Source organism: Halichoerus grypus, chromosome 9, assembly GCF_964656455.1.
Source record: "Halichoerus grypus chromosome 9, mHalGry1.hap1.1, whole genome shotgun sequence".
Classification (NCBI taxonomy): Eukaryota; Metazoa; Chordata; class Mammalia; order Carnivora; family Phocidae; genus Halichoerus; species Halichoerus grypus.
This window is the reverse complement of record NC_135720.1, coordinates 104,758,162-104,782,872: the sequence shown is the minus strand read 5'-3', so window position 1 is coordinate 104,782,872 and position 24,711 is coordinate 104,758,162. Positions and strand designations below refer to the sequence as shown.

Here is a 24,711-nt window from a genome sequence, read left to right as displayed (position 1 = left end):
TCTTTTCTAGTGAAAATTTTATCTTGTTTCTCTTAGAATGAAATTAAAAGAAAAAAGTTACTGATGCATACTTAAATCTTTTTAACTAATGGGGATAAGTGTGTTTGTAAAATGTTTGTCTAAGGGTGCAGAGGATTTTGCCTATTTTTAGGGATTTTTAGGGTTTCTCCATTCTTGCATCTGAATATTGTGGGGAGAACCTTTTCCAATTGTCAAGAGAGTTTTGGTTTTCTGCTCCCTCACTGACCTTCCATTTTTGTTGACATGGATTGGTACTAAATGACAGATGTCAGGCACTGTGAAACAGGATTTTCTTGGATGTACTCCATTAAATTTATTTCTCAAATTAAAACCTTGTTTTAGGTAGCCTGTGCAAATGAAGAGGTTGAAGTGGGAGCGGATCGTCTGGAAGGGGCAGGCTAGATGGGGAAGAGGCTGACATGCAGACCGGGAGGAGGCATTCTTGGAGCTTTCAAAGGTGGCCTTGAGCCTGGTGTTCATAATTAATTGTCAGGACTTAAATATCCTTTAAAAAAATTTGTGAATTAAAAAGAACCATAATGGAAAAAAAGAATCATAACGAACAATTGAACAGATTTCCAAAGATTTGTTTATTTGAGAGAGAGAGTGGGAGCAGGAACCAAGGGAGAGGGACAAGCTGACTCCCCACTGAGTGTGGATCCCTATGAGGGGCTTGATCCCACAACCCCGAGATCATGACCTGAGCCGAAATCAAGAGTCAGATGCTCAACTGACTGCACCATCCAGGTGCCCCAAAGAACAGTTTTAAAGGGAAATTTAAAAATTCAGTGTTTTAATCCCATCCTGTTCATATAATTATTTCCCATTTTGTATGCTTGTCACCTTCATTTTCATATGTGCACACACATATTTTTATAGGAGTATTATCATGATGTAGGAGTAGTTTTGTTTTCATTTTGAAATTATACATAACATTTTGTTTATCATCATAGTTTTTATATAGGCTTAATGTTTGGTACATAAGTTACTTAGTACTGTATTTTTATTTTCTTAATAATTCTATTGCTATTCTAAGCTGCATTCCTCTTGAATATAGTGGGTAAGTGATGGTGTAGGGCACAACTTAATGTATTTGGATTTTGTCTTTTTATCAGTAATTTTTTTAGGAATGGGATTATTTTGTTCAAAGTGTATGAGTATTTATATGGCTTTTACTGTTATTGATTATATGTAACTTTACAAAATCTCTTACCTACTTTGATTCATGATAGTGAAAAAGAAGGAAGAGACAGAAAAAAAGACAAGCAACATTTGAAAAGGAAAAAAGAATCTGATTTACCATCAGCTATTCTTCAGACTAGTGGTGTTTCTGAATTTACTAAAAAGAGAAGCAAACTAGTACTTCCTGCCCCTCAGGTAATCTGTTAAAGCAGTTTTTCATTGTGTGAACTCGTATCTTTATCATTTATTTAGCAAGCAAATGTTTTGAGGGTTTATGTGCCAGGTTTTTGCTAGGTGTTGGGTGCCCTTAAGAAGTTCACAGTGTAATAGGTGAGCCACATAAAAATAAGTCTTTGTGATATAGTATGGTAAATAAGTAACAACTTCTCTGTATAAATTATATCAGGCCTTAAACTGTTCCTGTGATGGTTTAATTGTCAGCTCTTAGCAATTTGCAAACAGGTTAGGGCTCCTGGCCTCTTATTGTAGCTGACTAGCATAAAGGTGATATTTGGCTTTGTAGACTTTAGGCTGCTTTCTTTTTTAAAGATTTTATTTATTTATTTGAGAGAGAGAGTGCATGCTTGCGTGAGTATGAATTGGGGGAGGGGCAGAGTAGGAGGTAGAGGGACAAGCAGACTCTGTGCTGAGCGCAGGGCCTGATATGGGGCTCCTTCTCATGACCCTGAGATCATGACCTGAACTGAAAGCAAGAGTTGGAGGCTTTAACCTACTGTGGCATGCAGGCGTCCCCCCCTTTTTATTTAAAGTAGGCTCCAAGATCAATGTGGAGTCCAGTGCTGCCCAGCATGGAGCCCAATGCCAGGCTTGAGCTCACAACCCTGAGATCAAAACCTGGGCTGAGATCAGGAGTCAGGCACTTAACCGACTGAGCCACCCAGGCACCCACTAGGCTGCTTTCTTATAGGGAACGTTTTGTTGTGTCATACTTCTCTTTTTGAGACAACAGTGTGAAAATTAATGTGGGAGTTGTGGAGAAGAGAGAAAGAAACATACCCTCACTCAGCTTATCCACGCTCTCTTCCTTTGACTTAATTTTAGTTGGTCAAGGGGCGCCTGGGTGGCTCAGTCGTTAAGCGTCTGCCTTCGGCTCAGGTCATGATCCCAGGGTCCTGGGATCGAGCCCTGCATCGGGCTCCCTGCTCCGCGGGAAGCCTGCTTCTCCCTCTCCCACTCCCCCTGCTTGTGTTCCCTCTCTCGCTGTGTCTCTCTCTCTGTCAAATAAATGAATAAAATCTTTAAAAAAAAAAAAAAAAATTTTAGTTGGTCAAAACTATGGGAGTTCTGAATAAGCTCTTCTTTTATTTTCAGTAGTACAGCTCCGTAGAATTGGATGGTTTAATGGAGCAGAGGGATGGAGCTAGGGGGACAGAAGAGCTTCTTTCTCCAAATGATGTGCTGGCTGCATCAACACAAAATTCTTGGGTATAAACATGACATAAATTTGTCAGATATCATTCCAAGTAGTGATATTTCCTAAATTAAGAGTTTGCCTGTAACTTTTTTTCTTAGTTCTCCTTAGGATGCTTATTTTTGTAAAATTAACCCAAGGGTAATGCCTTTTGATTTTTCTCAGGGATCTTGTGGCTCAGTGGACTGATTTTTAAAAAAGATTTTATTTATTTTAAAGATTTTATTTATTTATTTGACAGAGAGACACAGCGAGAGAGGGAACACAAGCAGGGGGAGTGGGGGAAGGAGAAGCAGGCTTCCTGCTGAGCAGGGAGCCCAACGTGGGGCTTGATCCCAGGACCCCGGGATCATGACCTGAGCCGAAGGCAGACGCTTAACGACTGAGCCACCCAGGTGCCCCTAAAGATTTTATTTATTTATTTGACACACAGAGGGGGCAGGGGAGAGAGCAAGCACAAGCAGGGGGGAGCGGCAGGCAAAGGGAGAAGCAGGGTCTTCCCGAGCAAGGAGGCCGATGTGGGGCTCCATCCCAGGACCCTGGGATCACGACCTGAGCGGAATGCAGCCTCTTAACTGACTGAGCCACCCAGATGCCCCTGGGCTCTGATTTTTTTTTTTTTTTTAAAGATTTTATTTACTTATTTGACAGAGAGAGATAGCAAGAGAAGGAACACAAGCAGGGGAGTGGGAGAGGGAGAAGCAGCCTTCCTGCTGAGCAGGGAGCCCGATGCAGGGCTCGATCCCAGGACCCCGGGATGATGACCTGAGCCAAAGGCAGACACCTAACAACTGAGCCACCCAGGCGCCCTTGGACTCTGATTTTTTTTTTTTTTTTTTTAAAGATTTATTTATTTGTTTGAGAGAGCGAGAATGAGAGAGAGAGAGAGTACATGAGAGGGGGGAGGGTCAGAGGGAGAAGCAGGCTCCTCGCTGAGCAGGGAGCCCGATGCGGGACTCGATCCTGGGACTCCGGGATCATGACCTGAGCTGAAGGCAGTCGCTTAACCAACTGAGCCACCCAGGCGCCCCTGGACTCTGATATTTTAATTGGCTTTCAGTCCACTCCCCCTTTGATAGTTTTATACAAACACGATTATTTTATGTTCTTGGTTTATTAATGTTAGTTGGTTTGAAAGAATTTCATTATGGAAATATAAGACTTTACAGCTTGATAGTATATCATATATGGAATTTTTCCCCATATTATATAGGGTAGACTTTTAAAAACTTTATCATAGAAATTTTCAAATCCACAAATAGTAAAGAAAGTAGTACCCCTGTGTACTCATCACACAGCTTCAGCAATTCATCTTTCTGGAATGTGGAAGTTTGAAGCTATGTTATTCTCTGGTTAATATATTGCTGTATGGTGATAACTGTGTCTTTTTAGATTTCAGATGCAGAACTCCAGGAGGTTGTGAAAGTAGGCCAAGCAAGTGAAATTGCACGTCAGACTGCTGAGGAATCTGGCATAACAAACTCTGCCTCCAGTACTCTTTTGTCTGAGTACAATGTCACCAACAACAGCATCGCTCTTAGAACACCTCGCACACCAGCTTCCCAGGATAGAATTCTGCAGGTAAGCTGTCATATAGTAGTGTGAGCCTTTCATCTTGTTGTCCTTGAAAGTGTTATGAGGGAGGACAGTATGAGATTTGGTGTGTTTCTTTTAGGATAAACAGTTTAAAACTGAGTCCTGAATGCATAGATTCTAGAGATTTTATTAGGGAAGCTCAATTAGCAGATTAATTATGTGGTTTCATTTCTACATTTATCAGTTCATAGGTTTTTTTTTTTCGAAGCCAGCTCTTCCTCCTTCATTAATCTTTAGTGTCTGTTACTAAAGCACAACGTTTCAAAATTTCATACTGCTTAGCAATCCTAGAAAGCAGATGTATGTAGTCTGTTTTTTTTTTTTTTTTATTTTAGTTAACATATAGTCAGTATTGGTTTCAGGAGTTGTAGTAGTGATTTTTAAAACTTCTTGCATTTCTGTACTTAGCTTGGGACAGGCTGCCATCAGTACTGTTCTCCTCTCTCCTAAACACATGGGATGTACAGCTCTGTGTGTTCTTAGGGAGTTTATATGCCAGAGGATAGCTACACCTAACAAAATATTTGATCACCCTTACATCTCATTTCCTCTTCTCTGATAGTCAGAAATATAATTTTATTTTACTTTATTTTTATTTTTAGAGAGCGAGTGCACACAAGTGGGGTATGGAGGGGCAGAGCGGGGGGGCGGGGAGAGAATCTTAAGCCTGATGCAGGGCTCGATCCCACGACCCTGAGATCATGACCAGAGTTGAAATCAAGAGTCGGATGCCTAACTGTGCCACCCAGGCACCCCCAGAAATATAATTTTAAGGTATTGATTTGGAGTCACGTAGTTCCTGTAAACTTAGTAAGAGAAACAGTTGTGCTCCTCATTGCTTGCTGTCTAGAGACACCAGTTACAGCTCTTTGTTTTTATCACCTTATTGCTAGGACACTTGTTACTTATTGATTTATTTTTAGTTTTAGCCATTTTTCCACTTGGGAATTTGAACATTTGGCTCTCACACCCTCTTCCCGTAGCATGCATTGTATGTACTCTTTACATTACCTCATACTCTGTTACGGTTATATCATAATTTTGGTTAGCTCTGTATTCATGGTTTACTTTATGACTGTAAACCATATTCATTGCTGAGCCTACAAAGTGCCTTGTAATTACTATACTGCACATTATTAGGTTTTTCTTTGAGTTAATGCTTATTTTATTCAGATGCTAAATTTTCTGATTACTTAGCAGGAATTTAACTCTAGACTTGACACTATCTCTGTAAATCTCTTGTAATGTGATCAAATTTTAGATATTTTTAGCTTTTTGACAAAGTCTTTCCCAGAATTTGTGGACATTCTATTCTGGACTGATTACTCTTTAGATCTTATTTACAGCTTGTTCTCTTGATTTCCTGGCATCCTAGAAAGTCCCATGGATTGCCTTTTCCCTGGCTCCCATGCCTTTGGTTTTCTTGGTTTATGTACTTGTTAGTGAAGCATATTCTTTAGTAACTTTCTGAGGATGGGTTCATGGCAGATGGAATTTTTAAGACCTTGCATATCTATAAATTACTGTTCTAGCTTCTTAACTGATTGATAGTATCACTGGGTATAGAATTCCAGATTGAAGTCTTTTTTCTTTTCTTTTTTTCCCCCTTTTTAAGGAAGCTCTATATCCAACGTGGGGCTTGAACTCATGACCCTGAGATCAAGAGTTGCGTGCTCCATTGAGTGAGTCAGCTAGGCACTCCCATATTGAAATGGTTTTTATTTACAATTTTGAAGGCAGTGCTCCAACATCTTCTGGCTTCTGTTAAAGCTTCTGTTATAGCTATTGAGATCACCTGTGCCATTTAGGTTGTTAATAGCAAACCCCTTTTTCTCGTCCTCTGGAAGCTTACATGACCTTCTCTTTTTCACATGCATATTTTTTTGGTGTGGGTCTGTTTTCAGTCACTGTGCTAGGTACTTGGTGGATCTTTTCATTCTGGAGACTGACTCATGGCCTTCGATTCTGGGACATTATTTTGAAAATTTTTGTTTCCTCCTTTCATTGGTCTGTTCCTTTTTATGAACCTCAAATTTTCTTATTCCTCTCTGGTTTTCTATTTTAATGGACCTTTTGATTTATTGGTAGGAGATTTTCTGAATTTTATCTTTGTTCAGTTTTTACTAACACATTTTAATTTTTTTTATTTTTTAAAGATTTTATTTATTTGACAGAGAGAGATAGCGAGAGAGGGAACACAAGCAGGGGGAGCAGGAGAGGGAGAAGCAAGCTTCCTCCGGAGCAGAGAGCCCAATGCGGGGCTCGATCCCAGAACCCTGGGATCATGACCTGAGCCAAAGGCAGATGCTTAACCACTGAGCCACCCAGGCGCCCCTACTATCACATTTTTAATTTCTAAGAGCTCTTTTTAAAAATGTGTTCAGGGGCGCCTGGGTGGCTCAGTTGGTTAAGCGACTGCCTTCAGCTCAGGTCATGATCCCGGGGTTCAGGGATTGAGCCCCGCATCGGGCTCCCTGCTCAGCCGGAAGCCTGCTTCTTCCTCTCCCACTCCCCCTGTTTGTGTTCCCTCTCACGCTGTCTCTCTCTCTCTCTCTCTCCCTGTCAATTAAATAAATAAATAAAGTCTTTAAAAAAAAAGTGTTCAATTTTTAAGTATCTTATTTAATGAATATTTTGTTTTCTTTCTCTGAGGCTATTAATGATGGTTTTGTTTTGTTCTGATAAGTTTTCTTTTCCCTGCATAGTATTTAAGTTTCTTTTGTTCTCTGTTTTTCGTATTGACTGTTTCCTCAAATATCTTCTAATCTTTAGCTCTTTGCCTGTATCTGCTTATATCTAAGGGTTAAGGGCAGGGCAATTAAAAGTAAACTAGAAGCTCCTTGGGTATGGGTAAGGCCTCTTTGATTCCAGGCTGAACTGGCTGGGGGTTTCATTGGCAAATTCTTTTTTTTTTTAAAGATTTATTTATTTGTTTTAGAGAGAGCTCATGCACACAGGGGGAGGAGCAAAGGGAGAGGGAGAGAATCTCAAGCAGATTTCCCACGGAGCATGGAACCTGATGTGGGCCTTAATCTCATGACCCTGAGATCATGACCTGAGCCGAAATCAAGAGTCGGATGCTCAACCGACTGAGCCACCCAGGCGCCCATCACTGGCAAATTCTTGATGTCAATATTTCTACATCTTTTTTTTTGGGTTGATTTAATCAGATTCCTGAGAGAAGTGGCTTCCAGTCTCCTGCCCAGAGGTATAAAGCTGGCCAGCCTTTTGGGAGCCTAGTTGGGGAAAAATGTTTTGTATTTGGACTAGCAAAAAGAACACACACAGGACTTTGATAATGTGAAATTCAAGGTTCTTTCCATGAATATGAACAACAGAGTAATGGAGTAAGTCTTGCTCTGGTTATCTTGTTTTTGCCCCAGAACTTCCCGGCTTAAAACATTTCATTGTGCTAATGATCTCTGTTGGTCAGGGATTTGGACACGGCACACAAAAGAATGGCTTGTCTCTGTTCCATGAGGTCTAGGGCCTCAGCTAAGAAGACTCAACATTTGGGGGTATCTTGACACACATGGGCTTGAATCATCTTCTTTCCATGTCTGGTAGTTGATGCTGGCTGTGGGTTAGGTCCTTACCTGGGAATGGGGAGTAAATCTGCTTGTGGCCTCTCTATGGCTTGGGCTTTCTTTCAGCATGTGGCCTCAGAACAGTTGAACTTCGCCCATGGTGTCTCCAGGCTCCAATGGGGATGTTGTAGTGAGCGTGGTGGAAAGGTGTGTTTTTGCTTACCCTGCCTTGGAAGTCAAGCAGTGTCACTTTGCTGCATTTTGTTAGTTACAGGTAACTCACAAGGATACCTGGATTCAAAAGGAGGGGACATAGACCTCCACCTCTTGATGGGAGGTGTAATCAAGGTTGGATCCTAAGAAGAGCACATGAGATGAGAGATATGGCTATGACTATCTTGAAAAATGTAGTCTCTCACAGGGCTGGAGTTGGGGATGAGGAGATTGTGGGTGCAGTCATAGTAGTGAGTGTAGAGTTGTGGTAGAGGCGCTAAAGAGAGCATTGTCAGACCTACCTAAAGAGAACAGCAAGACTTCAGAAAGGAACCTGCTCTCATGAATTTTCTCAGGAAATGGATAGACGAGTTAGTGGTATCTTAACTTCTCAGTAGAAAAAACTGAGACTCAGGGGCTAATGAAGACTGAATAGAGTTAGTGATAAAGCCAGACTAAAATCTGGGTGTTCTGGGGGTGCCTGGGTCAGTTAAGGATCTGACTCTTGATTTTTGGCTCAGGTCATGATCTCAGAGTCGTGAGGTTGAGCCATGTGTTGGGCTCCGTGTAGAGTGTGGAGCCTGCTGAAGATTCTTACTCTCTCCCTTTGCCCTTACCCTCTCCCCTGCTCATGTGTGTGCACGCTCATGCTCTCTCTCTCTCTCTCTCTCAGAAAAACAAAAAAAAAACAACTGGGTGTTCTGACATTTAGCCTAGGCTCACGTTGGGAAATTTGAGTTCTTTGTTCTTTATGATTGTAAAGAGATTTGGCACAGGTAATAGAAGATTTTGGGTCATAATAATTTCATTTCAGAACATTTCTTAACATTTAAACTTCATTCCAAAACCTCTGACATGCTGTGTTAGGCTGACAGAGGAACGGAAGTACTGAATTCTGCCATGGCCCAGAGTTCATTTTCTCTCTCAGTGTTCATTAAGAAAATGTATAAGAATTCTGTCTCCTTTGAGATTTATATCGTAGGACCAGAAGAGAGGATTCTGCTCTCCTGGCTGAACTGTTAAAACACATTTCTTTACCTTCTTGTTTATCAGGAAGCTCAGAACCTCATGGCCCTGACCAATGTGGACACTCCATTAAAAGGTGGACTTAATACCCCCTTGCACGAGAGTGACTTCTCAGGTGTGACTCCACAGCGGCCCGTTGTACAGACTCCGAACACCGTTCTTTCTACCCCGTTCAGGTATTGTGAATACATAGATCTTTCCTGTTTTAGGAAAACTCAAATTCAAGGATTGGACATGTTTGCTTTAGTAATGTTGATAGAGAATGGAAATAAGTGTTTAACTTGCCTTTTTGATTTCTTCTCACTCATAGTAGTAAATAACATAATAATATCCAGGAATTGGTTAAAACCAAATGGAGTTTCTTTTTTTTTCAGAGTTTCTGATGCTGTCACCTTGTTTCTGAATACATTTTATCTGATTTAAAAGAACAAATCAGTCCACTGTTAATGATCATTTGTTGAATTTTATAAAAATTGTAGTCCTTTATCTGGGTATTACCATTGCTTTTCTCCCAGCATTTTATTTTGAAAATTTCTAACATTCAGTTAAATGGTTAAAAGAATGGGAAAACAAACATCTATATCACTTATCACCTAGATTCTACAGTTGTTAATATCTTACTGTATTTGCTTTATCATATATCTATCTGTCAGTCCATCTGATTTTTTAATGCATTTCAAAGTAAGTTGCAGGTTTCTGTCCCTTCACTTCTAACACTGTCTTGTGCATATCATTAACTAGAGGTCAGAGTTCAGTCTTTGTTTACAATTTTTTTTGTTTTAAGTTACCACTTTTAAGAATTTTTAAGATAAAAATGCTGTAGAAGAAATTCATATTAAAATGAAATTTGAGCTTTTAAGGTTGGAAATCTTTGGGCTTTACTTTTAATTTTCAGTATTAGCGTCAGTCCTTCTAGTTGTTTAGTATGGGAAGCATCTCAGACTGTTGGAACTGGACCCGACAGCAGGATCAAGAGGCATTGGCAGCCAAATCCTTAAATAATATTTAGTACTTTTGCCAGGCTTGTAGGAGAGCCTAATCCCTCTTTTTCCTGTGTATGTCTTGTCTCAACTAGATTGTAAGCTCCTTGGGGATAGGGACCATGTCTTAATGATAACACCTCACCTCACCTTTGGGAACACCTGTCTGGCAGCACCACTTATTTGCAACAGAGCCAAGATACAGGAAATAAGCAGCAACAACAGTGAAAGGCTTTGATCAATTAAAATATAAGTTGCGGGGTCTCTGGACTTTATTCCTAAGAGAGTCTCTGCCCTCACTCAGTATATATAGGCCTGGTGTTCAGTTTCCAAACAAAATGTAAAGGGAGGAGCTATCATGCACACCCATGATAGTGGTGCTCTAGCCAACAGACCCTGGTGGTGAGGGGCAAATGATGAGATGAAGACACTGAACTCAAAAAGAGTTTCCTGGGGGTTTTTGAGCATGGTGGCTGACCTCCATGTTCTTAGCCACCCTGCAGTACGTCAAGGAAAGGTTGAAATAATGTTTGGTGGGCCTAGTTTAGCAAGGCAAGAAAATGTCAAATGTAATAACTTAAGTCATTAAAGTGAAAATACTATGTGTAAATACTAAGGTACCTGAACTAAACCTGTATTTTAACCTAGAGAGCTAACTTAAAACCAGGTAGGGAGACAGAATTTCTGTATCTTTGTTTCTTTCTTTTATGCTTTCACATAAAATATTGTGAAAATTATTTTCACATAAAATAGTTTATGTGAAAAACATTTGAAAGCACGATCCAGATAAAATTGGCACTTTTATTAATTGGAATTTCTGTCTTTCTAGGACTCCTTCTCATGGATCTGAAGGGTTGACTCCCCGCAGTGGGACAACTCCCAAACCAGTTATTAACTCCACCCCAGGTAGAACTCCTCTTCGAGACAAGTTAAACATTAATCCTGAGGATGGAATGGCAGACTACAGTGACCCCTCTTACGTGAAGCAGATGGTACATGTCAATTCCCTTTTAATACTCTTTTTTAAAAAAACTGCGCTGTCTCCTGGGTGCCGTATTAAAATATTTCCCTTTGTTGGTGTGTATTGCATGCACCTTAAGATACTGTACACCTGCAGATGCCAGAAGAGAATGATTGGAGGACTTGAGAAGGAGAACCTTTTGGTCTCATAAGCCTATTTATTCTTAATATGTTTGTGAATATTGATTATGCTGATAGTAATGCTCCTTGTATCTCATATGATTTTATTCTTTATCATTTACTAATTAGTTTACTTTCTTGAATGATGCTTTTTTTTTCTATTTCTGTAAAATAAAATTTGAGTTTGGAATACCTCATAAATTAGGTTTTGAGCCTTGATTCCTCTGTTTGCTCTATACTTTTAGAATAGTCTAGATCTCAAAGTTAAGTTGATGTTTATTGCTTATTTTAGTGAAGTTTTCCTTTGTATATTTTGCAAGCTGATATAGACAGCCAATTATAAAAGCCACAGTTTTATTTCTACCCTTGTTACTGCCTTTATTATGTCACTATTGGATCTTATTATGTGATGCCACAGAAAATCATTGTGAGATTTTTTTTTTAATGAGCTCCAACGATATTGGCCTATTTTCACTTTACAAATTAATTCTAACTTCATGTATAGATTTGGTTAGTTTAGAATTTTTTTGATGCCCAAATTGATATCAACTAATGTCAACTGTGAATGGCCATGTGACAACTAAACCAGTGAAGAATGTAATATGTGCAAAGTGCTGATCTGGAGACTTGAAAGGATCTAAGGTTGAGTAAAGATGTCCTTTGTCTTAAGGAAATTTATACTCTGGAGAGATTGGTGTACTAAACCAAGTCTGAAAAATATAAGAATAGAATAAGCTCTCGGAGTAAAACCAATATACTTAGGGTGGCCAAAGAAAGAAATAATCACATTTGTTGGGTGGGCACTTGGAAAGCCTTCACTGAGGAGGTATGCTCAGAAGGAGATTGGGGGCTATCTCATATGGAGGCCACGATATGAGTAAGCATGGAGCATGTTTTGGACATAGCAGCTCATCGGGTCCTCACACCTACCATACATGTAATGGAGCTGTGGGGAATGAGACTGGAAAGGTAAGTCAGGGATGTACTGGGGAAAACTTTGGGTACCAGGCAGTTTCTTTTGGGAAATGTAGACTGTTTTCTTTGGCCATCATATGATCTAGTAATCCCTCCCTCCCTCCTTCCCTCCCTTCCTTCCTCCCTCCCTTCCTCCCTTCCTCCCTTCCTCCCTTCCTCTCCCCCCACCCCTTCCTTCCATTTGTTTTTAAGTAAACTCTGTGCCCAACATGGGGTTTGAACTCACGACCCCGAGATCAAGAGTTGCATGCTGTACTGACTGAGCCAGCTAGGTGCCCTATGATAATTTCTATTAAAAATAAACACAAAAATTCAAGCATCTTTTCAGATTAGGTTTTATTAGTCCAAGGACAAATTGACTTTTGAACTTGTTCTTTTCATTTGCTGTTAAATTTCAATGTCAGAAATGTTTTCCATAAATGGAAATCCTAAAGGATTTTTCTGCCCCTACAGAGGTAATTCCCAAACGTTCTATTAGAATATCCCAGAGTAATTGTATTGATCACAAATCAGCGTTTTTGATAATAATTTAGAGAAGAACGTGAGATAGAAATCAAGCAAAAACCTGGTCTCAGCTCTGAAGTTAGGGATCATTTTTCTAGAATTAATATAGACTATTTTTTAGAAACTCTTAAAGAATATTGGTTGAATTCTTAATGTCTATGAATTGAGAAGGACCAATTTTTTTCTACAGGAAAGAGAATCTCGTGAACATCTCCGTTTAGGGTTGTTGGGCCTTCCTGCCCCTAAGAATGACTTTGAAATTGTTCTGCCAGAAAATGCTGAGAAGGAGCTGGAAGACCGTGAAATAGATGATACTTACATTGAAGATGCTGCTGATGTGGATGCACGAAAGCAGGTAGGTAATTGAGCTAGAGGGGAATTGAGAAGTTGCTGAGTGTGTAAGTAGGCTGGAAGAATAAAGAATGGTCATTAAATTTGTCAAGATCCCTACTTAAAAAAAAAAAAGATTTTTCAGTATTTAAAAAGATTGCCCTAAAGTAAATTACTTACCATCATTAATAATACAAAGTCATGTAATTAATGGTATACTGAGACTGTCTTGATAGGCGTTCTTAAAATGTGTATATATGTATGTATATGTGTATACACATAGTCTTCTATTTTTATTTATTTATTTTTTTAAAGATTTTATTTATTTATTTGACAGAGAGAGACAACAGCGAGAGAGGGAACAGAAGCAGGGGGAGTGTGGGAGAGGGAGAAGCATGCTTCCCGCGGAGCAGGGAGCCCGATGTAGGGCTCGATCCCAGGACACTGGGATCATGACCTGAGCCAAAGGCAGACGCTTAATGACTGAGCCACCCAGGTGCCCCTATTTTATTTTTTTTAAAGATTTTAATTTTTTATTTAGAGAGTGAGTGTGCAAGCGGGGCGGGGGGAGGGAAATTTAGAGTGTGTCAGAGTAATATTAGTAACATCTTGTATTGATAATCTTATACTTAGTTACTTGTTCATTTGCACTTACCACCTGGTGATGTAAATAGGATAGGTATTGCTTCATTTTTGAGGTAAGGAAATAAGCTCAGGTTAATTATCTTTCCCAGCTTTCATATCTGGAAAGGGGTGAATCTTGATCTCACACTGAGGTCATGTGGCCCCTTTTAGGAATTCTTGCTGCAGTCCATTTCAGGATGATTTTAGAATTTCTAAATGTGAATAGCTTTTAGAAGTGTGAATAGCATCAATACAAATATATTTTAGAAATCACACGAGTGTGCTTTTTAGTGGGTAATACAGGATAATACTTTTTGTGTTTAGTTCTCTTAGTTACTTTGCCCTACATTTACTCTTAGAAATGCTGTGAAATTCTAATGTGTTAACTCACATTATTCATGATTTAAGAATCAGGAAACAACACATTCATTGGCTGGCTTTTTAAATTAAAAATCAGTAACTTTCAGGGTGGAAGTGAGGGTTGTATTGTAGGATGAATAATTGAGAGTCCCGTCTAAGTTTAGGATTCCAATTTACTTATTTTAACTTTTAAATTTTATTTTAATTCCAATATAGTTAACATACAGTGTAATATTAGTTTCAGGTGTACAGTGTCGTGATTCAACACTTCCATACATCACCCAGTGCTCATCATGACAAGTGCCCTCCTTAATCCCCATCACCTATTTCACCCTTCCTCCACCCACCTCCCTTCTGGTAACCATCAGTTTGTTCTCTGTAGTTAAGAGTCTGTTTCCTGGCGCCTCAGTGGCTCAGTCGTTAAGCATCTGCCTTGGGCTCAGGTCATGATCCCAAGGTCCTGGGATCCAGCCCTGCATCGGGCTCCCTGCTCTGCGGGAAGCCTGCTTCTCCCTCTCCCATTCCCCCTGCTTGTGTTCCCTCTCTCGCTGTCTCTCTCTGTCAAATAAGTAAATAAAATCCTTTTTTTTTTTTTTAAAGATTTTATTTATTTATTTGACAGAGACAGAGATAGCGAGAGCAGGAACACAAGCAGGGGGAGTGGGAGAGGGAGAAACAGGCTTCCTGCTGGGCAGGGAGCCTGATGTGGGACTCGATCCCAGGACCCTGGGATCATGACCTGAGCTGAAGGCAGACGCTTAACGACTGAGCCACGCAGGCGCCCAAATAAGTAAATAAAATCTTAAAAAAAAAAAAAAAAAGTCTGTTTCTTGGTTTGTCTCTTTTTTCCTCTTGCTGGTTTTATTTCTTAAATTCTATATAAGTGAAATCATACGGTATTTGCCTTTCTCTGATTGACTTAATTTCGCTTAGCATTATACATTTCGCTTAGCATTATACTCTAGCTCCATCCATGTTGTTGCAAATGGCAAGATTTCATTCTTTTTTATGGCTAAAGGCTGAATAATACTCCATTGTAGTGTGTGTGGGTATGTATTATGTCTTCTCTATCCATACACACACACGTGCGCACACACACACACACAGACACACATATGTATATACACACCAACCTACATACACCACATCTTTATCCATTCAGCTATCCATGGACACTTGGGCTGCTTCCATAATTTGGCTATTGTAAATAATGCTGCTCTAAATATAAGGGTGCATGTATCCCTTTGAATTAGTGTTTTTGTGTGTGTGTAAATACCCAGTAGTATGATGGCTGGATCGTAGGGCAGTTCTATTTTTAACTTTTTGAGGAACTTCCTATACTGTTTTCCAGAGTGGCAGCACCAGTTTGCATTCCTGCTAACAGTACAGGAAGGTTCCTTTTTCTCCACATCCTTGCTAACACTTGTTGTTTCTTGTGTTTTTGATTTTAGCCATTCTGACAGGTGTGAGGTGATATCTCATTGTAGCTTTTTAAAAAATTTTTTTAAGTAGGCTCCACACCCAGTGTGGGGCTTGAACTCACAATCCTGAGAGCGAAGAGTCAGATGCTCTACCGACTGAGCCAGCTAGGTGCCCCTATCTCATTGTAGTTTTGATTTGCATTGCCCTGATGATGAGAGATGTTGAGCATCTTTTCATGTGTCCATTAGCCATCTGGACGTCATCTTCGAGAAGTGTCTGTTAACGTCTTCTGCCCATTTTTTTTTTTTTCTTCTGCTCATGTTTTAATTGAACCATTTGCTTTTTGGTGTTGAGTTGTGTAAGTTCTTTATATATTTTGGATATTAACCCTTTATTGGATATGTCATTTGCAAATACCTTCTCCCATTCAGTAGGTTGCCTTTTAGTTTTGTTGATCATTTCCTTCAGTGTGCAGAAGCTTTTAATTTTGATGTAATTCCCATAGTTTATTTTTGCTTTTATTTCCCTTGTCTCAGGAGGCATATCTAGAAAAATGTTGCTACAGCTGATGTCAGGGACATTACTGCCTGTGCTCTTTTCTAGGATTTTTATTAGGATTCCAATTTAAACAAAAGAATGACTATCTGATGGATGGAGCCATGTAAACTTGGAGAATGCTCTAGTAGCTGTTGGCAGTTCTTAGTTTGTATTGTAATGAGAGAATGAATAGACTGATTTCTGTTGCCTTATATTGTCTTTCTACAAGCCTACACAGATTTCTACAGCATTAGCTCTTGAGCATACATGTTCTTATAGACGGAAGTGTTTTCAACTTTATGGAAATGTGGCAAATACTGCATAGCTGTAATAACGGATATAACAATAATTTTTTAAGGCTATACGAGAGGCAGAGCGTGTAAAGGAAATGAAACGAATGCACAAAGCTGTCCAGAAAGATCTGCCAAGACCATCAGAAGTAAGTGTTAGAATTTCTGGCTTAGGAAGTTTTAAGTTTCTTCTTATATGATTGATGTTTTTATATCATTCATAAAGTCTGTAAAACATAATTTTATCTACTTTCTGTAATATAGTAAAGCAGTTCCCAGATTTAATCGCTGAAATGTTTCACTGTACAAATAAGACTTTAGAGGGAAAGAAAGAGTTTCTTTTGAAAATGTAAAACCGCTACTTAATTCATGCTAGAACAAGTAATAGCATCAGTATTGCAGTGATATGTTTGGTAATTGTACTTATTTTAAAATTTTAGGTAAATGAAACTATTCTAAGGCCCCTAAATGTAGAACCACCTCTAACAGATTTACAAAAAAGTGAAGAACTCATCAAAAAAGAAATGATCACAATGCTTCATTATGACCTTCTACATCACCCTTATGAACCATCTGGAAATAAAAAAGGAAAAACTGTAGGATTTGGTACTAATAATTCAGAACACATTGCCTATCTGGAACATAATCCTTATGAAAAATTTTCCAAAGAAGAGCTGAAAAAGGTAGGATTCAAAAGGAATGTTTTGGTCTCTATTAAAAGTATTTATTAAGTACTGTGTATCATGGACGAACATGAGCTTATTTTCTCATGCTGATATTTATAAACAAATGAATTAGGTGATTAGGAGATAAACATTCACAGTAAGTGTTAGGAAGGAGACATACTTGACCTGCCCCCTTCCCCTTCCGTGATAGAGCTGCTTCAGGTGATCAGTGGCTTAGGTGGCAAGGTGTTTTTGTTTCATGGGTGTATGTCTGATGGACAGTTGCGATTTGCCATTTCCTGTGTTTAACTCTGCTACTTCTGATTAGAATTGAATACCTTTAATACTTAAACCTCATTTATTTAGATTAATAAGAAGCAAGCATATATTCAAAATGTTTCTTTCACCTAGTCAGAAAAAGGAAATACTGTTTACTGAATTTATTCCCCTCACAGGATTTCCCACTATCCTTTTGGATAAGTAAATACAGAAACATTTTCTTGCATAAAGTCTGTCCTGCCTCTTCCTCCATATGCATTTGATTATTTCTGCTTTGACAGAGCAAACAGCTGTGATTGTGAATAGAAATCTGTTCCATGGTATGAGGAAATACAGTTGGTACCGTGGTTGGAAGCGGTCATTAGCTTTACTCTTTTTTCTGTAGGCCTTAGCCCCGAGGGGCAATGACAGACCTGTTGATCGGTATGCGCTATTGCATACTTGGGAGAAAACCCATAAAATATCTTTTTCTATCTTCTCTCCTGTGCTTTCCCTCTGCCTTTTTCTTACTTTCCGTTTTCCTTGTTGCAAAAGTAATAACGTGTTTATTAAAGGATTTTTAGAAAATGAGAAAGGAAGGAGGGTTTAGATTTATATTGAAACAGTTTGCCCCGGATTTCTGAGTAACTCTGAATTACTCTTTTTTAGTAAGTGCGATGGGAAACTGACATCTTGTCGAGGGCCTGTGCTTGTGGCAAGCATGTTTAATCAGTGGACTGAGGTTGAGAATTACACTCTGAACTCCATACTTGAACAGTCTCCTCTTTTTAGAGCGAAAATAGGGGAAGCTGGGATTTAGGAATTTACTTATATGTATGGAAACCTGAAATAAGGATCACATTGTGATCTGTTGTTGCCTAATAGAAGGTTCTATAGGGGGTAGGTTCTAATAAAGTTTTTGAAAATAATAATTGTAGTTAGTGCTTTGGGATTATTCACGTTAGAGTAGTTTGAATATTCTTTTATATTTTATGTGTGTATTTATATTCCTCTGTGTTCCAAAAAGAATTTGAAGCAGCTGTTTACTTAGCAGATTCTTTATGGAGAATTTAAGATAACTTAGTCATACTCTCTTCTAATAATTACAAGAGCTGAATTTGTAAATTTTTATTTATGTACAGTTTGGGAGTGAAATACCATTTCTCTTATGAAGTGTCAGATTTTCATTAAGGATGTTAATGGTTTGTTTTCATTATTTCCCCTCAGAGATACTGTTTTAAAGTACCTAGTCTTTATCTCCTATAGACATGATTTTCCATTGTTTTAAGTTTTTTGTATTTGATTTTATATATTTTGGTCTGTCTTATTTTCTGATGTACTAGAATGATTGAAAGGTTTCTTTAAGGCACAAAAAAACAGTTGTCAGTTTTGAGCCGTGAAGCAAAGGGCTGGAAAAAGTTCATGTGGTATGGTCATGGAGTCATTGTGTCTGATGTTGGGCTAGGCTCTGTATGTATATTGTATCACTTAATCCTAATAACAAACATGTCAGGTAGGTATTATCCTCATTTTACAGATGAGAAATGGGCTGAGAGATGTTAAGCAAGTTCAGACAGCTCCTTAAATGGTAAAGCTATGATTTGTATCCAGGCCTGTCCAGCTCTGTCCCCCTCATTCTCTCATTTTAAACTTTCTTTAGTAGTAAGTAAAAGCTGGTCTGTGATCCATTATTTTTTGATCTGTGCCCCCATCTCATTCTTTGGCAATGTCAGGGGCATTTCATCAGATGCGAAAAAGGCATGTACCAAAAGAAATGCCTAGTTCCCTTTCACAGTCCTGTGAACTCTGAAGTGTAGGGTGGGATTGGTAGAGTAGAAGGAGCACAGCCAAGCATAGGTACCATTTGGCTTGGGCATGATCCTGCCTTGCCTTTCCTAGAGATGTGTTTTTGAGCAAGTTGCTTAATCTCTCTGAGCCTGTTTTATCACCTTTAAGATGAGGTTAATACCAACTACTTTGTAAGGTGGTTGTGGTGTTTGGAGATAATGTAGGTGAAACCTTTAAATGTTTCCAGCATACAGTAGATATCCAAGAAATGGTGGCTACAATTACAATAAGTGAAGGCAAAGGATGTTTATATTATTGGGGATACATGGACACTTGACTTTTCAGATCAGTCTGTACCAACTTACTGGCTTTTTAATTCATTTTGCTTAAGTATTGTTCCTCCCTTCCCAAAAAACAACCAGTCAACCAAAACTCCTTGCCTTTACCAAAGAGAGGAAAAACTAGTTTTTTAAAAAAGCTCTCTCTTGATGGCAAGTTATTGTAGTACCCAAACTTACTGAAATTATTACTGTACACAGGCCCAGGACGTTCTGGTACAGGAGATGGAAGTGGTCAAACAAGGTATGAGCCACGGAGAACTCTCAAGTGAAGCTTATAACCAGGTGTGGGAAGAATGCTACAGTCAAGTTTTGTATCTTCCTGGGCAGAGCCGCTACACACGGGCAAACCTAGCTAGCAAAAAGGACAGGATTGAGTCACTTGAAAAGAGGCTTGAGGTTGGTATCCTTTTAAAATTCTAATTTAAAGTGTACCTTGATTGAAATAATGAACCAAATAATACCACTGGAGGTAATTTCAGAAAGGTAGACCTGAGGTCTGAGGTGATTATTGCTTTTGCAGTTCTTTTTTTTTTTTTAAAGTCTATTTATTTGTTTTAGTAATCTCTACACTCAGTGTGGAGCTAGAACTCACGACCCTGAGATTAAGAGTCGCATGCTCTTCTGACTGAGCCATCCAGGTGCCCCTTGCTTTTGCAGTTCTTGAGGGAAAACTACACTGAAGTGTTTGATCTTCTTTGACTTTTTATTGGTTTTCAGAATTGCTGGACTTTATGATAAAGGTGCCCTCCAGATTGATCACAGGTCAAACAGAACCTTTTAAATGTGGGAGCAAGAGACAAGAAGTTAACACTAGTCACTCAAAACAATGTACATCAATGCTAGAATAGGAGAGAGCTCAGTGGTACCAAGAAGCTTTTTTCCCTATAGCCAACGGAGCACATTTATGAAACTTTGGTTCCTTTCCGTTCATCCTGATTCCTTTGAGTTTGTTACAGAGAGAGCACCGAGCTGGATTAGACAATGGCTTCTGTGATTTTTTCACATCTGAGGAAAATGTTGAAATGTACTGGCTGGGAGTTTCATGGCATATGGTTTCCTAATATAGTCTGTGTGTTTTGAATTCCAGAATCTGTGTAGGCATTTTGCCAATGGCATGTAAATTGTGGTTCATCCACCACTAGGTTGCCTTGTGGATTCTTAATGGTGGTCTTCAGGGATGTTTCTGAGGCCAGGCTGGGATGGGGGAGCAAGGGGTGCCACAGGCAATCACGTGCAGAAATCGCCTCAATTTCCTCTTAGGTGATTACCAATTTCTTTTTACAGAAAGCAGATTGGAAAATATTTTTATTTAGGGTTAAAATAAAAAATGGTAATATTACTTGGGGCGATTGGTGCTGTGTGGGGCTAGTGAAATGAACAGGAAAAAGCATTCTTTGGAAGGCAGCTATGCTCACCACTATACCACCAACGCAGATGAAAAAGCATTCTTTGAATATGAAATTATTCTATGTCTTAATTTTACCTTTAAGATCACATATATAGGCACCTGATGGTTAACACCTGTGGGCCGCTATTATCATTTAGTGGGAATGTAGTTTGTTTTGGAAGTAATTCTCATATTTGGGTGAAATCTTTACAATCCAGTTGCTGCTAGTTACTCCAGTTGTATTACTCTAACTTCCAGCAGGGTGTGCTGTTGTGCTGTGTTTTAATTCACAATTTAAAGTCAGGGAAAGGAGAACATCAGTGGTCACATTTTAAGTTCTATTTTCTGTTGTGTAGGCTTCGTTTCTTATTTATAAGTGGTAGTTAGCAGTGTAATCCTGATCTAAGGTCACATCATAATTGATTAGAAAGCTATTTGGAAAGCTTCCTTGCAACATTGATACATAAATACTTTGGTCTCTCACTTAGTTTGAAAAGCTTCTCATTTGAGGTGGGTAAACTTTTTCTATTTCAAGTGGTAAGGACATTTTGTGCTCTTTAAGATATAAAAAAAGTTTTTCCCTAAATCTCATTTACTTTGTTGAGGCACTAACTTTCATGACAGCAAATAAATGTGTCACAAAGTGAGTGGTGCCATAAAGTACAGTAATTTTTATTTTTATGTTGAATTGGTCTTGTGAGTTTTGAAGGGAAAAATACAGAAAGAACCACTGCTGTTCTTTTGGAGATTTATTTGGGTCATTTATGAGCAACCATTAAAAACATGTGGTTCTCTTTGTTCAGTTCAGTACCAGGAACTGAAATCTTCCGTTGAACTATTTTTGTTGAAGGATTGGTGATTTTGGAAGAATATTCATAAAACAGTCTGAAGTAATTTTTCTTTTCTTGACTTCTGGATAACTTACTTTATTGTTTACCCAGCTAGTTACTTTTAAAGAATATGTAATCAAATCCTTTAATTTAGTAAACTACACTTATTTCAAATGAAAGTTCATTAAATCTTTAAAAAGAAGAAAAGAGACTCAAAAACCCAAGTAAACAAATCCCCCATTTTATTTGTATCCATCCCTAATTCAGAGCTAGGTTTGTTAGCTTATTTTAGTTTTTGAAGACACAATTCTACTGGTTTGAAATACATAAATATTTTATTTCAATTGTGGTAATTCTTTCATCATTTCAGTTGATTGCTAAATTATAAACATTATTCAAAGTTTGTTGTGGGGAAGGAACTCCAGTCGTATTATATAAACTAAATGCTATACTTAAATTATTCTTTCCACTCTTAGGTTCAGGGAGATATGCCTTTCTGTGCAAGCACAATACACCATGGCTGCCAGTGTGTTTGATTTTTGCTGTCATGAACTTTGGAACAGTGAATCTAAATTATGGTCCTATCACAGTGTATCAAGCAAGATGAAATCCAGCTTTGTCGTGGTTGGTGTCTCCTAAATGGATTAAAAAATATGCCCCGAGGATTATATTGGAGCTGGTCTTTGAGCCATTACTCATGATTAGTATTTGCAACATAGAACTTAAATGAAAACCCATAAGATACTCATTTAAAACTAATAGAACCATCTCAGATTTTATGTAGAATGTGGTGGGTGGTGTAAGGAGTCTCTTAAATGCATAGAATCAGAATGTAGTCACAGGTCAGAAGTAAGTGGGATTAAGACTTCAGAATTGTAACCAAGTTCATGTATTTTATTCTGCTTTGGAGGCAGAATTAATTTCAGAACCTTGCCAGATATATGTGCAGCAGCAACAAACACAAGTGATAGCTAATATCAGAAAAGGAGAAGTTAGAAAGCATAGCACGTTGAGGCCATTTAAATACGGTATTTTAATAACTTCTGAGGGCATTGTAGGTGTATGGTAGGAGAGTAGAGTTATTGCTGTTTGTAGTGATGTCCCAGATTTTTAAAAAAAAACAATTTTTGTTCAGGGTCATTTCTTTTTCTTTTTTTTTTTTTTAAAGAGGGATGGCTAAAACAGGAAAATTTTTATTAGATGGTAAAAAAGAAAATGGCTTTAGCACTTGATGTAATCGTATGTTTAGTGACTATTACGGAGCATCTACTATGTACCAGCCCTTGTTCTAGCCCCTGGGAATATAGCAGGAACAAAGCAGACAGGTTCTGTGCTCTTGGGGACTTCAGTTATCTGGAAAATGCTTCATGTGGAGAGCCTCATTTTCTGATGATGCCAGATAGATGAGTCATTACTGTATTTGGGAAGTGCAAATAGAATTTGAAGTGTTCTAATTTGTTTCCACTTTAAGTGGAAATAGGAAATCGTCTGAAGACATAATTATTTTGAGTGAAATAATTTCCAGTAGGTGCAAAAGTGAAATGAGAAGTTTGAATTTAGGCCTGCTATTAAATTTAATAGTATTTGAAATAGTATCTAAACTGCTGTGTTGAGGAAGTTTGGCTGAAAAGTAGATTTTGTCATGTTAGCTATAAAAATGGAAAGGCTTTCCTTAGAGGTGGAAACCAGGTCCAGAAGTAATACTTCTCCCTGTATTTTACTGGCACAGTCAGCTTAGGCAAGAAATATTATGTAACGTCAACTTCTTGGAAATAAAGTAACTTAACACAGATAACACATTTAAAATCTTTCTCAATGTATTTGTAGAACTCTTATGAGGACCCCTGCCTTTATTGAATGGTAATATTTCAGCAAAATTCGCTGTACAATGGATCATATTTTCTCAGTGATTTTCATTATAAAGTCAGATATTTTTACATAGGAAAAAATTCACCCTTAATACTTTAAAGAGTGAAAGCTTAGGGTAGGGATCAAGTTGTTGGGCAGATCTGGGTGGAGGACTCTGTGTTGTAGTCACTCGGCAGGTTTATGTTCCCTTGTGGGTGTGTGTGGGGAGGGGTGACATGGGGCACAAGAGAGAAGTTTCTAGTACTCTGGAATGCTCCCTTTCTCAAGTTCTGTTCTTTGCCTTGACCCTTAAAGGCACTGACAGATTTCTTTTTTTTTTTTTTTTTTTTAATTTTTTTTTTAAAGATTTTATTTATTTATTTGACAGAGAGAGACACAGCGAGAGAGGGAATACAAGCAGGGGGAGTGGGAGAGGGAGAAGCAGGCTTCCCGCTGAGCAGGGAGCCCGATGCGGGGCTCGATCCCAGGACCTGGAATCATGACCTGAGCCGAAGGCAGACGCTTAACGACTGAGCCACCCAGGCGCCCCGGCACTGACAGATTTCTTGGTTGTTTCTAGCAAGAACTCTAGAGCTGGATCAGAGATCTCCTTGGTACAATTGTGTAGCTTCTGTTATGCCTCAACATTGAGTTGAATTTGTTTCATGTGTTTCATTTCCTAACTCATGCAGATGTAAAGTGCTCTTGGTATTGCTTTGTTGGTACATTACTGTTCTTGAAAAGGCTTTTAGTAAGGTTTTGTCTCACTTCTTAGCTTGCTTTGTGGGAATGCAGCCTGGTGGTTGCTAACTCGGGGAGATGCTAGCAGTAATCACTTACTCAGACCTGCAGCTCATCAGTATGGAGAGGGTTCACTGATAGAACTGAATGCTAGTGAGTAGTATAGAGATTAAAGGAAAGGCACTCATGGACTCTTATTGTTTGCAAACATTTTGGTGGTTGAACCACATCGTTACTACTATAGGATCATATTGCTAAATGATGGACTAGGAAGTGGAACTGCCATCAACTCTATTTATTTTGGGTATCCTTAAACCTGTTTTTCCAGTGGTATAAAGTTATATTCTGGGCCCCCAAGCAAGAGTTTCACTGAGGGATGCTCTTAATGTTTCTGAACCTCACTGTAACAGACTTTAACTGAAGACAGTATTGGAGACCCAAGGATAATGTGTTTATTTTGGAATTACTTAAGCTTAGTAACCTTAACAAACTTAGTGAGTTCGAAAGTAACAATTACACTTTTATAAGTCCCATACAGCCCCCTTTTGTAATGACCCGAGGAAACACTTATGGTTCCACTGATTCATCTCCTGGGGACCATCAGTTTTCCATTGGTCTCTGGCCAGTCTTTTTTAGACAGTTTCTCTTCTATGCATTTAAAAAATAACATTTGTAGGCGTTTTTCTAAAAATAA

General features: G+C 38.7%; 1 protein-coding gene across 2 annotated transcripts in view; it reads left to right on the top strand.

Annotated features, from left to right (window-relative positions):
* CDC5L (cell division cycle 5 like) overlaps positions 1-24,711 on the top strand; it is a 51,049-nt gene that overhangs the window by 14,559 nt on the left and 11,779 nt on the right. Inside the window, exons 7-14 of one of the 2 annotated variants that reach the window (XM_036116705.2) lie at positions 1,254-1,398; positions 4,028-4,216; positions 9,025-9,173; positions 10,807-10,969; positions 12,787-12,951; positions 16,228-16,308; positions 16,600-16,842; positions 19,410-19,607. In XM_036116705.2, coding sequence (XP_035972598.2) covers positions 1,254-1,398; positions 4,028-4,216; positions 9,025-9,173; positions 10,807-10,969; positions 12,787-12,951; positions 16,228-16,308; positions 16,600-16,842; positions 19,410-19,607 — 1,333 coding nt within the window. The remainder of the gene's footprint in view (positions 1-1,253; positions 1,399-4,027; positions 4,217-9,024; positions 9,174-10,806; positions 10,970-12,786; positions 12,952-16,227; positions 16,309-16,599; positions 16,843-19,409; positions 19,608-24,711) is intronic. The other variant, XM_036116779.2, reaches the window with a different exon arrangement.